Source organism: Humulus lupulus, chromosome X (genome assembly GCF_963169125.1).
Source record: "Humulus lupulus chromosome X, drHumLupu1.1, whole genome shotgun sequence".
Lineage (NCBI taxonomy): Eukaryota > Viridiplantae > Streptophyta > Magnoliopsida > Rosales > Cannabaceae > Humulus > Humulus lupulus.
This window is the reverse complement of record NC_084802.1, coordinates 213,301,655-213,317,299: the sequence shown is the minus strand read 5'-3', so window position 1 is coordinate 213,317,299 and position 15,645 is coordinate 213,301,655. Positions and strand designations below refer to the sequence as shown.

General features: G+C 36.2%; 3 protein-coding genes and 1 non-coding gene across 6 annotated transcripts in view; 2 read left to right on the top strand and 2 right to left on the bottom strand.

Annotated features, from left to right (window-relative positions):
• Window positions 1–229: 229 nt before the first annotated feature.
• LOC133806736 (uncharacterized) lies at window positions 230–988 on the bottom strand. Its single transcript, XM_062244827.1, has one exon. It carries the CDS (start codon window positions 986–988, stop codon window positions 230–232), a length of 759 nt encoding a protein of 252 aa, XP_062100811.1.
• Window positions 989–1,081: 93 nt separating this feature from the next.
• Window positions 1,082–15,645, bottom strand: part of LOC133806735 (uncharacterized) — a 21,637-nt gene continuing 7,073 nt past the window's right edge. Inside the window, exons 3-6 of the mRNA XM_062244826.1 lie at window positions 2,065–3,072; window positions 1,848–1,979; window positions 1,580–1,760; window positions 1,082–1,415 (exon numbers count right to left, since the gene is read on the bottom strand). Of these exons, the coding sequence (XP_062100810.1) occupies window positions 1,082–1,415; window positions 1,580–1,760; window positions 1,848–1,979; window positions 2,065–3,072 (1,655 nt within the window). The remainder of the gene's footprint in view (window positions 1,416–1,579; window positions 1,761–1,847; window positions 1,980–2,064; window positions 3,073–15,645) is intronic.
• On the top strand, window positions 3,575–3,680 carry LOC133807880 (small nucleolar RNA R71). The gene has a single exon (XR_009879766.1). It is a non-coding gene; the product is annotated as a small nucleolar RNA R71 (small nucleolar RNA).
• Window positions 13,318–15,645, top strand: part of LOC133803808 (ureide permease 1-like) — a 22,745-nt gene continuing 20,417 nt past the window's right edge. For 2 of the 3 annotated variants that reach the window (XM_062241923.1, XM_062241924.1), the window contains exon 1: window positions 13,318–13,525. The gene's annotated coding sequence lies outside the window, so the exon portion shown is untranslated. Of the gene's footprint in view, window positions 13,535–15,645 lie in introns of all 3 variants that reach the window. The other variant, XM_062241927.1, reaches the window with a different exon arrangement.

Sequence of the window (15,645 nt, the reverse complement as noted above, 5' to 3'; positions counted from 1 at the left end):
ATTAATTTGTTACAGATATTCTTTCCTAAATAATCGGATGCTCAGGAAATCATGGGAGATAATTTCGGATATGGTTATAACTGCATAAGATTCTATCCAAATATAGCGAGTATACGACCAGGCTAGTCGTATATAAAGATTGAGCGTCGCGCCATAGACATCTCTCTGGTCGATATACGAGCAAGACTCCTGCCAGATGTCAGCCACGTGTATTTAAATATTTGCCATGTCATCCACGCCTATTTTTTTGGATTACACTAGGAATGAACACTCTTTTCCCTTTGTAATATCCCACTGCAATTTCTGCATCTATGATATTTTGATCAAAAGCTCGACAAATTAAGCGCGTTCCATTGCATAGGCCTTCTGAAGGATTAATGTTTCTGAGAAGCATGATTGGGCAGTTTTTCTTAAGTAACAATTCATGTGGAGGGAGTCCATTTTGGGTTGGATTATTTAAGAAATCTTCCATCACTAATTGTTTAGATGAATCTGTTGTTTCATCAAAACTATAATATCGTTGTTCTTCGCCAAGGAATCTATGAATTAACAAAGTGTTTATTTCATCCACAAAATCATTTTTTGGTGTTAGTATGGCTTGTTTCATCATACTGGAAATATTTTGTGAAAAATCGTGAATGTTGTGGAAAACATCTTCAATCAAACGATCTGAAGAAAACTTATCATTCACAAAAGGAATAAGCATGCAAGTTGGTATTTTTATCATTTCATTGACTGTGTTTGGTGGCATTCCATTGCCAACTTTTAAAACATAATCTGAGAATGCAGGATCCAATCGCGCTCGCATGTTTTCAATTAATTGGAACTTGGTCAAGGAAGGCCACAAATATGAATAAACCAAACTGGAACGAACTTGTTCTTCTCTCGTTCCTTTACGAACCACAGGTAAAACCTGTCTAAAATCTCCACCCAAAATGACTACTTTTCCACCGAATGTTACATCTACATCAGTGATGTCACGTAACATTTTGTCCAATGCTTCTATATGTTGTTTTTGTGTAATTGGAGCTTCATTCCATATTATTAATCGAGTTGTACGAAGTAGGCTTGCAAGACCACTCTATTTGCTGACATAATATGTGTTCATTTTGCTAGTACCAAGTGGAAGTTTAAAACGCGAGTGTGTTGTTCTCCCTCCAGGAAGAATAGATGCAGCAACACCTGATGAAGCAGTTGCAAGTGCTACTAAATTTCTTGATCGTAATGTTGCCAAAATTGCCGTGTATAAGAATGTTTTTCCCGTCCTGCCTGGACCGTCTATAACAAATGAACCGCTTTTATTCTCGAGTACTTTTTCTAGGACTGCATCATATACATGTTGTTCACTGTTTAGACATTCTGAGGCCGTGATATCTTCCTCTGGGACTTCAACACCCATTTCATCATTGATTTCTCTGGATTGAATTTATTTGTCATCAAATGAGATGTCATTGTCTGTGAGATTGTAGGAGTTGATGTCTTTCCCCAATGAGTTAATTGCTAAAGCAATTGATCTTAATACCTAGATTCTTACATTTGAAGTAGGATAGTCTGCTGATTTGAAATCAACTGACATTACACTTTCAAAACGCTCCCAAAGGTATCTTGGATTGGTTGGATTACAATAAACCATATGGCTGCAAATAACCGTCTCAAACTGGCTGGCATTTGGAATAACGATGCTTCTTGTAAACATTCTTCTAAGTTGTTGTCTCTTTGTAGTAAACCATGCAGTGTTGCTGCATCGCGAAATGTTGGGACTACAATTCCATCAATATACCTAATATTTTGGAAGGATAGCGATCCTTTTACATGAGTTAATAGTAGTCGTAGATAATATCTCTCACCTTCAAGTGGATTTGCTGTAACAACACGACCTATAACTGTTTTCTTTTTTCGAGGGGTCCATTGTTTGTGTTGATGGTTCCATACATAATGTTCTTGAAATTCTATGTATAGTAGTCTTCTTGCATTGGCATCTATTTGATTCATGGCAAAGAATTCTGTTAACATAGTTTTTCGAGATTGATCTGGATTTACAATGTTGGTTAGATAGTCTTTTGCCTGGAAAGTGATTTGACTGTTGATCTTCAAGATGTAAATGTAACCTATACACTGCTGGGTACATTTCATTAATAACAAACCCATATATTCTCCACATAGCTTCTGGGGGAGCGATCCATCGAGCGAATTGGAATTCTTGGATTTCATCATCTTGATGATTATTTTCTTCAGAAATCAAGTTGAAAGCAACTCGATCATGGCCTTTGTAAATGTACTTGTAAAGATATTTGGCTGCTTTTATTGTTGAGCAAATCTCAACATTAACATGACAATTAAACGTTGCAAGTAGATATGGATTATATGGAACGACCCAACGATTGTCTAAATTCTTTCCTCTTACTTTCACGTTTACCCCATTATCTGAACACTTATAAATGCGGAAACAATCGCTTCCTATGTTTGTATTTGGTGCATATTTCTTTGGATAATTACTTTTGCAACAACCATTTCTTTTCATGCAAACATTGGATGGGTTCAAGACTCCACAGGGTCCATGCATCATATGCTTCACTACCGCATTATGTAAATGTATGTTTGTATTTTTATCTGGTATTTCTGCTGAAACAATTTCATCGAAAGATTCCGGTGTATATAATTTCCAATCCCTTTGCAAGATAATTAAAAAGTGTGCATGTGGAATACCTCTTTTTTGGTGCTCTATGACATAGACATACGCTGAGACTTGACCAAATATTTTCTTCTTAAACAATTGGTCTTTCAGTTGTTCTAATTTTGAATGGAAAACTCGGGTAACCAAATCAGGTCTATTTTGAGGTTCTTCATGTTGGAGCAGTTCGTTTGAAATTTTCGGCCAATTTGGATTGCAAGTCATTGTTAAGAAAATATCTGGTTTTCCATAACGTTGTACTAAAGTCATTGCTTCCATACATCTTTTTCGCATGTCTCTTGGACCACCAATAAATGAAGAGGGCAAGATCATTCGCTTCCCAACATTAGATGCATTCCTTTTGCCAAGAGTAATGGTATCAACAATACCTTGATATATCTCTGAGCAAAAATGATTTTGGTTGCTTCTAAAATAATCCAATCTTTACGTCTCAATCTTTACATACATATTAACCACAAATTGTTGTAACAGTCTTCCAGAAATTAATAAGATTGAGTTGGCATTTTCTCAAATTTGTAATTTGTAGCAATAGTAGTCACGGCATGAAACTATCGGACCCTTGTCTACATTGTTTAATCCTGAAATTTTTGAATGTAAGTTAAGTGATTAAGACCTCAAACTGCTTTTTCAAAGCTTCAAGTTGGGCCTTAACACTATCCTCTTCTTGAAGTTGATAGATCCCAGATGGTTTGTGTCGGTTGGTGCTGTCAGTAGTACTTGGACTAGTCCAGGTGTGAGACTTTTTCGCAGTTTCTTTGAGATATTCCAGAGCATCGTCTGGCTCTTTTTCGAGGAATTCACCATTGCATAGCATTTCTACAAACTGGCGCTCATGGCTCGTGAGGCCTTCATAGAAGTAACTAACCAAACGCCAGTTCTCATAGTCATGGTGCGGGCACTGATTTAACAGATCTTTGAATCTTTACCAGACTTGATAGAGCGTTTCATTGTCTTTTTGGGAAAATGTGGAAATCTGTCGTTTTAGACTGTTGGTCTTATGGCTAGGGAAGTGTTTCAGAAAGAATGATTTGGTCATCTCATCCCATGTTCCAATAGACCTAGGTCTCAAAGAGTATAACCAGCTTTTGGCTTTGTCCTTTGAGGAGAAAGGGAAGAACTTCAATTGCACAACATCGACATTTTCGGCTCGGTTATAGAATGTGGCTACTACCTCCTCGAATTCTATGATATGCACGTATGGGCTTTCGTTTTCCATTCCATGAAATGTAGGCAAGAGTTGAATCATGCCAGGTTTAAAATCTAATGCGGGCATATTGGGAGGGAAGATAATGCATGAAGGTGTTGAAGTGCGAGTGGGATGGAGGTAGTCATTGAGAGTTCTTGATTGGATGTCATCATTGCGAGCCATTAAAAATGGATTATTATCAGCGAAAGTTTGTGGAGAGGCAGGGTTGGTGGAAGGAGTTCCGGAAGGAGTGGTGGATGAATTGGAAGAAGTGTCACTAGAAGTTTCGTGATGATTCATCCACTCTCGAAAATCAGAATTGGATTTATTATTTTTTATTTTCTTTGCTTTTTTTTTTATTTCCTTTTTTGATTTATTATTTTTTTTGTTAAACTTGTTCCCAGGTAGATTTGGAGGTTTTGGGGTGATCTCCAAGACCTTACTAGAACTCCCCGAGGTTACTGAATAAGTATGATGGATCACAAGTCAACTTTTTCGACCAAACAACCTTTAAGCAGAGTGAAATTGCGTACATTGACAGAACAAGCTTGGTTTTCTTATAGTAATAAGTTCAACAATGTAATAGTGCAAAGGTAGATGCTCGAAATGTTCCCAGGCCGATTGGGAAGGTTGCCAAGGTACCGCTTTAGACCCACACTTGCCTAGACAGAACTCCCCAAGGTTCCCAGGTAAGTGTGGAGGGTAACGCTATCACAAACCTTATTTAACAACCAATCTTTCTAGACAGAACAATATCGGTTTCTACCATTTGTAATATTACACAATTGTTCCCAATACTAAGAGTTTTATGATTAAAATTTTATGAACAATTTTATGTTGTTTTTTTGTTTTGTTTTGAAAAACCTAAATTCTAAAGAAAACTAAGGCAAAGAAAGTAAACGCCTAAACTAAGCAACAAAATAAACAACACAAAAATAAAATAAAGAAAAGAAAATTAAAGTGAAGATAGAATAACAAACTTAATCTTTTTTTTTAAATATGTATTAAACTAAAAAAAATAGAATAAAAATTAAGAAAGAAAAATGGAGTAAGATTTAACTAAAAAGGGAAAAAAAATTATATAAATATATATGGTTCTTTTTTTTTTACCAAAAGAAAGGAAATTGAAAAAGTAAAAAAATAAAAATAAAAAATTAAAGAAAGAAAATTTGAAAAGAAAAGAAATTTAAAATAAGAATAAATATATTTTTTTTTTGGATATTTTTTTATAGTTATGTATATATATATCTAGATAACTTAATAGAATGATGGATATTTGGGTAGTGATAATAAAGACAAAAAATTTCATTATACCCATATAAGACAAAAAATGTCTTGGAACTTACTGTAATTAATAGTAATATGTTTATATCTTTTGGAACTGTTTGTAATTAATAGTAATATTTAACTACAAAAATACTTAGTTCTGAACCTTCCAACTCCACTTGTACATATGTTATTTTATATATATGGTTTGAATTTATGTTTTTATTGCTACATTATGTAAAAGTATGTTAATATTAACTTGGAATTTGTATCTCACGGTGATGTGCCGTAGGCACATATCTAAACCTAGTATATATATATATATATATATATATATGAATATTTATAATATAAATATGTTTTTTTTTTGTTTTACCGAAAAAAAAGAATTAAAAAAAGAAAAAGAAAAGAAAAGATATATATATATAAATAAAGGAAATTTTATTTTATGATTGTTTGTTTTTTTGTTTTAGTTTTTTCTCTTTTTATTTTTGTTATAATAATAATCTAATTAATTAAAAATTAGTAAATAAAAAAACTATACTAACACAATATTTATTCCAACAAAAACACAAATAAAGTTACTAATATTTTTGTAAAAAATTCACTAAACCTTTAAAACTTACCTCCCCGGCAACGGCGCCAAAATTTGTTAACGCGCAAAATGTGACTACCACTAAGCGTTAGTTGTAGTAAGATTGGGCGGTCGATCCACAAGGAGGTAACCTAAAATCAAAAGATTAGTAGAAAATAACACAAAAAGTTAGTAACAAGAATTAAATAAAATTGTAAATGGGAAGATGTTTTTTGATAAAGTGATGAAATGAGATAAGTGAAATAATGGTAAGATGTAATAAAGAGTTTGAGAAAATGAAAGGTTTCAAGAATAATCCATATGCTTGTTTAGTTACTTGGTTTACAAAAATACACACGTAAATAGTTCACATCCCAACATTTACTTGGAAAATCTAACATTAAAGTCCATATTTTTTTCTAACAAAAGTTCATTTGAGTTATAAGTTCTTTACTTTAAATACACACTGTTAATCTTATGAAAAATCTAAAAATGACAAAATACCCAAATGCAATAATACAATAGAAGATTAGATATAAAATTAGGTATCAATATTACTTTTACTAATTAGAAGTACATAGAAAGAGCATGACTAATCCTATATACTATTAGCATAAGTAAATAAAGATAACAAAATAAAGATGGAGATGAAAGAACATAAATAACTCAAAAATTTTACATTAAGAACATAGTAAATCAAAGTAGCAAAATAACATCACTAGCATATGGAATCATCCCTAACCTTCCTAGGAAGATTAGGCCATTATGCTCATGATTCTCACAAAATTCTAAGAAGAAAGTGAGTAGAAATTTTTCTATAGTTTCTTTACTCTCCAAATTACATACTAAGTGTGAAGAAGGAGTCCCTATTTATAGATGGACAAAATGACTAAAAAGAAATTAAACAATAAAATGGGGTTTACAAAATAAATCTGAAATATTAATAATAAAATATGATTTTTTAAAAAAATCAAATCTTATTATTGATATTAACCAAGCTATTTTGGTGTATGGTCATTTTCCCCTTTTTTAAAATAGCACAAAAACATGAGCTTTAAAGCTCAATATAGAAATTTACAAAGCCCAATACCCACAAAACATGGCTGGTGACACAAGAGGGTTTTGACCCGTTTCCAGCCAATGAGAGGGTGCCACATAGGCACTGGTTAGGAGAGGAGAAAGTTGGGTCTGGTGGGCTTGGTGGAGGAAGCTTGGCCTTGTTGGGTCACTGCTGAAAAAGGCAAGGCTGGGCCGGAGGTCTTTGGACTGGGCTGCTGGAGTTGGCCCACTAGAGAGTTGTTGAAGGTTGTGTTGGGCATTGCTATGGATGAAGGAGAATTTTATGCTGAAGGAGTTGTGTTGAAGGGCAGCTGACAGGTGGGCTGGGAGATGCTGTAACGCCCTGGATAACCAAGACCGTTACACTGTTTGTTTGGATAGTACAAGACTCGCATATCAAGTCATTTGATTCAAAACGTGTAACTAATGACGTAAGCAAGTTAGGTTAAAAAGAATTTTGGTTATAAACAATTAAATTTTACTAAAACACATGTTTGAAACATGGGATCCCAAAACAAGGTTTAAATAACGTAAATATAAAATTGTTGTTAACAAATAAACAACCAAGCCACTCTAATGGCAAAATTCACAGTTTAGGTTCCCGTCCCTGTACAATCCCCCGACCGTGGTGGCCGAGCAGCTGACAATGTACACCTCGCCCCCAGAGCTCTCCAACCCATGGCCAACTAGCATTACCTGCACCACGTAGCACCCGTGAGCCGAGGCCCAACAAGAAAACATAACATCATAATATAACAGTAATACCGGCTAAACAGTTTGTTGAGTATAATCCAAATAACCACAAGGCATTAATCAGTTACTAGCACACCATAAAGTACATTCAAGGCAGCACACTGGCCAAAAACCAACAATTCAACTCCAGATACTCATCAAGTCATACACCATAATCAACAATAGAACCTATGCCAAGCAATAACTAGGGTTAATGCCCGCAGGCCGCACCCTTTGTTTAATTCACTGTCTTTGGCTCGCTTAGGCCAATCCCAGTGACATACCCACTGACTCCGGCCAGCTTAACCGAGCTCAGTGATTAATAAGATGTCCTCGGATACCAGTGTCCGAGCTGCGCCATGTGCGCAAGTGTTGATTTCGGCACCCTTAGGCCGCTTATCACATGTCCCAGTGGCCTAATACCACCTCATGACATTCATATAATTATAGGGAACTCTTAGTCCCAACATATTCACATAGAAATACAAACAAATATAGGGAACAATTAGTCCCAACCTATCCACCTACATAGGTGCAGTTTTCTTACCTTGATTCCAAGTGCTTTAATTAGAAAGGACGACCCCCGAGCACGATCCACTACCCGAGCCCTAGCTTATCACCTAGTCACAACCAAGATAATGGATTCCATTAATATTCAAATATAGGTTTTCGTATAAAAAAACTAGTTTCCGGGAAGTCGAATCCCACCAAGCACGGTGGTGAGATTGATCCCGAGCACCCTAGGCTCGATCCCCGTACTTTAAAACCTTGAACGTTCAAGTATGCATCTAAGGGTTGCGGCCCCTAAAGCTTAGCCGCGGCCCTGCCCTTAAAACATAACCAAGGCCCTCCTTGAAAGAAGACACGCGCCGCGGCCCTTGCCTTGGGTGTCGCGGCGCTCACCCTTGGCCGAGCCCTCCTGCCTCATCTTCATCCTAGGGCCGCAACGCTCTAGAACAGAGCCGCGGCCCTTCCCTTCGAGCCCAGAATTTCCACCATTTCCAACCTCCAAACCTGACCCAAAATCATCCCAAAGCTCCCTATTTCAATATCAATCATTCCCAACACTTTTAAGACAACTTTAACATCATAATTCAACAGGAAACCCAATCTAAAACTCATTGCAATCCATGTTTCAATCTCTGAAACTCAAGAACATCAAACACCAAAACCAACCATACATAACTCAAATTTAAGCTTCTAAATCATAAATTAAAGTTTACCTCTTCAGCTGAACCCCTTCTCTAAACAGAATCCCAACTAGTTCCCAAGTTTCTAGCTTCAATTCAACCTTAAACATCAAAATTATAATTATCTTACTACTCAGAAAAACTCAGAGCTTCTATCCTCAAAAACACAGTTTGATTCTCTCCTTGGCTTTGATTAAATGTTCCTTGGATAATCCTTGAGCTAAGCTTTTAGATCCCCACTGAAACCCTTTGAAATCCCAGCTTAAATCCTTCAAGTTTCCTCTGTTTTCCTTGTGTTTTTTTCTAGTTTCCTTGAGAGAGAAGAGGGAGAGAGAATGAGAGTCGGTCTAATCTTCCTTTCCATTAGCTTCTTCCTTAACCAAGTCTATCCTTTATCCCGTTAAGTCAATCCCGTGCCTCGGGGTGCCGGAAACGTCCCTGAGGGCAAAATGGTAAAATTCCCCAACATTCCCACCTAGACTTCCTAACCTCAAATATATCTCCATATATTTATTTTCATAACCCGATAGTCTAAATAACTACCCGATACCTATAATACCCCTGACTTATCCAAAGTCAACTATTAAGCCCCGTTGTGACTTTCCTGCTACCTGCTCCCTAGGATCGCCTCGTGCCGATAGTTACAGATGCACACACATGTACACGCATATATATATTTATCTATCTATCCACATAATAATGTGGTCTCAACAATTTATCATACACATTCACATTTATGCCCTAACGGGCCAAAATTACGATTAAGCCCTTACCAGCCAAATAGGGCCCGCCTGCTTATCCAGTAACCATATCCATACTTTCTTGCCATTAATTCTCTTAACCTCCAATTATGCCCTCCCGACACACTAATCAAGGCCCTTAAGCCTTATTAGTAATTTTGGGTCGTTACAGATGCCTTGGAGGAGAGGATGTGGATGCGTGGCACAAGGATAAGGCGCCACATGGCGCTGAAAGTGGAGAAAGAGGCCAGCGGGCCTGGGCTGAATTGGGCCAATTTGTTCAATGTTCATGTTGCAAAAATGCCAACTTTTCCTCATTTCTTCAATTTTATTTATTTCTTTCTTCTTTGTTTCCAAGTTCCAAAAATATCAATTAAATCCTACAAAATAAAACAAACTAAATTAAAATTAAATATTTTCATTTATAAATTTAATCATATTAATTTGATGAAAATATTAATTAAAACTTAATTTATTTTGACTATTAAAATCAATAAATGTGTATTTTTGGGCACTAATCAACGATCATTCGAGGGTAGCAAATCATTGATGTAATGATATATCTGTCCCTGAGTTCTAAAAGTATAAATCCCTTTATTCCTTCGGCAGAGATCTTTATCAAAATTTACTCTGAATGAGGTAAATGCGAACTTGTTGTTGTAAGTGCGAATGTATGTCCTAAAATGTATGGATTCATTTGTGTTCCCGGTAAACAAATCAAGAAGTTGTTTAGGTACATCATTTGTGGTTAAAGAAATCTTTCCATTACCACAACAAAAGCCAGTTGTCCCATGTGGGAATCGCTTTGCTTTGCAATGTGTACATCTAGGCATTAATTTTAACAAATAAGGTTTTGATGGTACGACCTCCAATAGTTTTCTAGTTTGTACAATAGAATTTTGTTGCATCCCACCTAATTCAATGGAAAGTAAAAGGTAGTTTCAAACAAGAAGACCTCATATTGAGTTAATGGTATAAATTTTAAACAATTTATGTATTGATTTATTACCTCTAAGCATTGTTGATAGTTGATTTGAAGATTCAAAATCATTGTTGATAGATGTGTTGGTCTCTGAGATATTAACATTAACATTATAATCATTAGTGATAGAGACTTCACGGGAATTCCATATATCCATTGGGTCACTCACAAATCTATCAGAGTCATCATGGGCAATTGATGTGGATTCATTGATATGAATCATATGTTGGGTTTTATGCCCTTATAAAACCATGTCGGACATGTAGCACGATTTCATATTATCAATAAAAGTAGTAGAAATCATTTAGTTTGACAACTGTGTTGCTTGCTTGTTTTATTACATGATTATTGAAATAATACAAACATTTATAAAATCCCGAACATATGGATAGTTACAATTATAGTGACTAGGTCACAGTGGATTATAGTTGTAATTATATGTTCAAAAGAACGAGTCCTAAGATTAGATTAGTGCATTGGATTTTCACTGATTAGGCAATTTACGATATGATCTACTTACACATTCAGGGTGTGATGTCTTGTCCAAGGCATTGACCAAGTAGATAAGATCAGATGTATTTAGTTACATTGGACTAGGACCGATATTGATTATTAATTGATAAATAAGTATCGTTGTTATCAAATCTAATCAATGTCACAACGTTGACCATATGTTAAGTCGATCTTAATTCTGAGTGATAATATTATGCTAATTATATTATTTAAATCTTTTGTCTTGTTCGTTACCAGCTTACCCTACGGTCTAGGCCATACTTACCTCTTGGAGATTTATTAGTGTAATTGAGTGGGAGTATTATTCATAGATACGAAATCTATAACTTCTGTATGAGAAGTGAAAATATGATTTCCTTAATTGCTTTGTTCAAAAGGTTAAATGATTGAGATCTCATTTCTGTGATTAAGTTCACAGAAATATCATTTATAAGGAACTTAGTGGGAGTTAAGGATAAAATACTGATGAGGGGTAAAACGTTAATTTGCACCTAGCTCTTTAGTAAGTCATCAATAGAGGATTGACTGATTGTAATGGTTATAACAATGGATAACGTATTTATGGTTTTGAAAATACATTCTATGAATTCAAGAGTTCAATTCCGAGTCTATAGTGGAGTCACGAGGAATTAATAAGGTAGTGAAATTATTCGTAAATAAATTCACGGTAACTTGTTGGAGCTTGATTTCATGGATCCATGGTCCTCGCATCACCTTTGAGTAAATCATTTAGAATGTCTCAATTAATTGATTTAATTATCAATTAGGATTTTTAAAGTTGACTAGGTCAATTTTGGAAAATTTACAGAGACATGAGATTTAGAGAATAAAAGAGAATATTTGGGTAAATTTATTAATATTGATAAATTGGTATCAATATAAATAAATAATATTAAATCAAGTTTCAAATTATAATTAGTTAATTTGAATAAGGATTTAATTGATTAATTAAAAAATAAATAAATAAAATGTTTTGAATTTAGGCTCAGTTGGGATTTAAATTAAAAACAAAGAGATTGGGCCCAAGTCCATTTATGGCAGCCCAAGGCTTTTATTTTTGTTTATTATTTTTAATTAATTTAAATTTAAATAAATCTCATTAAGTTGCCTATATAAGGAATATGATATCTAGGGTTTTCATAAGAAAGTGAGTTTCAGTTGATTGGTAAGTGAAAACCTAGATAGTCTAACCTTTCTCGGCCACTCTCTCTTCTTCTTCTCTTCAAGATCTCTATCACATGTGTTGAGAACCAACCCATACTAGTTCTAGGTTGATCAAAGGCTTGGTGAGGAAGTCTGTGTTGCTGATCTTGTTCAATCTCTTGATAATACTCTGCTACAGAAAGGAACTAAGGGTTAGAGAGATTGATGGATGGAGTTGTTCCAGTTCCGCTGCGTAATGTAAGTTTTTACTTTACTCTGTATTTGTATCAATTTCATAAGAGCATGTTCTAGGAATTTGCATGTTTGTTTGATAATATGTAAATTGCATGAAAATAAATAAAGATCCTGCAATGAGTTTTTCCTACATCATATTGTTTATTGAATTTTTTTGTCTAGCATATATTTCTCTTCGTTTTCTACGGGCTTCCTCCATCTTTTCTTCTGATAAATCATTATGAACTTTCTTTTTCCTTTACGATTTGGATTATTTAATGAAGATTTTTGTTTAGGACTACCACAAATCGTTGAGAATCATCATCGCCAATTGATGTAGATTTATTTATATGAATTAGATGATTTCTTGAAGCTTTTTTTTTGCATATATTTCTCTCCGTCTTTTGCGGAGCTCCTCCTTCTTTTCTTGACATAAATCTCTATAAAGTTTTCTTCTTGCATTGCGAATCAGATTGTTTCACTACACCAAATATGTCTTTCCACAACACATAAATATAACACTATTTAAAAAATATTATAATATATTAAATTAAAGTGAAAAAGAGGTGGCACTTTTGGGAGAAATTCCGCCCAAGTAATCAGGGGGCGTATAACTGCATAATAAATTAAAGTTTTCTTTGTGCTTTTTTGGAATTAGAAAATAATATATCTACTAATGCTTTTTTTTTCCTGGAATCAATATTTTATCTTTGTCTATCTCTCTCTCTCGTATTCTTCCCCATCTATTAACTATCATCATTCTGAGTTGATATATTATTTTATTTTTATATAAATCAATAAAATAATTGGGGCTTATTCAATCTCATACCATGTGATCTTTTTTTTTTTTTTTTTCGTCGGTGGTTAACCTTGTATTGACTACTACTATGGCGTGAGACCCCCTTCCTTTCAAAATCGAGTACTGTGGCGTGAGACCCCATTCCCTTCCCTTAGACCCCCTTGCTTTCAAATTGTGAGGCCCTCTTCCCTTCCTTGAGTCGTTCTACATCGTGAAACCCACACTTGAAATTTTTGGATCCACAACTTCAGCGAAGAGAAGGAAATTGTTGACCCTCAGTAAATGCAATCCCTCTCCCAGAGCTAGATTGGTTCCAAATAAATTTATTTGTGGAAAATAAAAAATCTTTGATCTGGGCGGCGATTTGGAAGAAGATTCTAGCCGTGCGTTGTCGATTTGGAAGCAGCTTTATGTGGTATTTATTGTTAGTTTTCATTAGATTAATCTCACATATTTTGTTGGAATTTATGTTGTTAAATTTTGATTGTGCTCAACCTAAAATTGGGGGATAATTTTTTTGCAAATTTATCTGTATCGATGTGGTTGTTTGGTTGGGGGTGTGGTGATTGTTGTGATTGAATGTGGCTCATACTTTTAATGTTGAATTCCATTGATAAATGGTTTGATTTTTGTAATAGTTTCGACTTTCTAGATGCTGCACTAAATCATTTTAATTATTAAGTATGATTGCTCTGATGCTTATGCATATGTAATTTGTAGTGTAAATGTATTGACTGTATCAATTTAATAAATAAACTGTTACACCCAGATTTCGAGCCCTAAGAATTGTGATATCGAAAGCTGGATTCGTAAGAAATGGACTCGTAATGTCTGGAACGTGTCCGCAACCTAGGCACCGAGCTTGCAAAGGAGAGACAACTTTGAAGATGGTAGCCTCGAAACCATTACAAGCTCGAAAGACAGATATCAAAGCACGTCTGTTCTCAGATCAGGGAGTCCGAGCCTGATATAAGTACGAGCTCGAAGTATCGTGATCTCCGGGAGATGTCACAGCTCGAACGTCAGTAAGAGATCCAAGTGGGAACAGCACTGATAATGTAGATTGATAACTTGGGATATTCCAGTGAGTCATTTTGGAGAGACGCGGTCTGCATTGATTGTTGTAAATCCTCTATAATAAAGGGATATTTATTATGCAGTTATACGCCCCCTGATCTTCAGGGGACGTTTCCTTGTATATAGAATCACAGGCTTTTAACGCCATTAAATTTATTTGCAAATATAGAATAACTTCCCGAAATATGTGGGATAGTATTCTGAACTCTTCTCCATAAATAGAGAGGTCACGTACCATTGTAAAGGGGGAACTTTTGTGATCTTGAGAGAAGCTCTGGAGAATTCATTCTTAAAGGATTTCCATAAATCATCTTAAGTCTTAATAACAAAGACTCGTGGACTAGGTAGAGTTAACTGCCGAACCACGTAAAAAATCCCATTTGTGTTATCATATTTTTCTTGGCCATAACCAATCATTGTTTTCGTGCTCTTATTTCATTGTTGACGAAAAATAGCGTCAACAGTTTGGTGCTTTCATTGAGAGCCTTAAGCATTCAGTCCCTGAACAAGTTATGGTTGCTAATAATCAGAACGTTCCTGAAGAAAATTATCCGAGACGTCCTGGGAAACAGCCGATGGAAAACCCAGATGTTGAAGAGAGAAGCGGATCCTCCGATTCTCGGGGACCACCCGCACCACCAAGAGATGAGGATATGTATTACAATCCTGAACGATATGTTCCCATTGTGGAACTTGAGAACCGGCAGTTGAAGCAGCAGTTGGCGGAAGCCAACAAGCGGAATGAGGAGTTGGCAAGGATAGCCGCGCGAGGCGCAGGCGGCTCAGCCCCCGCCTCCGCGCGAAAACCAAGCCCCTCCTCCGAGGGACGTGCATGTTCCTCCCCGTAGACCCCGTGGGCGTCCATGGAAGAATGCTGCCACGAGAAGGCCGGAGCAACCTCCTGTACCAGCAGATCAGTCGGCCCCCTCTAGGCCCCAGAGAAGTACCCGGGCTAGGGCCCCGGTTAATCCACCTGCGGAAGTACCTGTAGGAACTGAGAACAACTGAGCCCCTGCAGAGGCTCGGCCTCAAGACCCTGGGAGCGCACCAAATGCAACCAACCCATCTCGGGCAAACTCCGGACCATCTAGGCCGCGAAATGGGTGGCAGCCACCGTCACCCATACGGTTCCCTCCATCGCCTATAAGATATCCTTCACCTCCTTGCAGGAATGCTCAACCAGTTCGAGATCAGGACGAAAGGCGTGCGGGGAGGAGACAAGGAAACATGGAAGCTTTCCAGGAGCGAAGAGGCGCCCTATTTGAAAAAAGTCAAGCGTCCTGGTCTCGCACGGCAGAAACAAGGCGGCACGAAGAAGACCGAACTCGAAATAATCATGCAATGAGTTTTACTAGTAATGACTCTGGAGATACCAGATCGGTCAGCATGCATGATCGAGGTCGAAAGAATGCTGGGAACCGCAAGAATTGCTCCGACCTACGAGAACACTTGAATCAA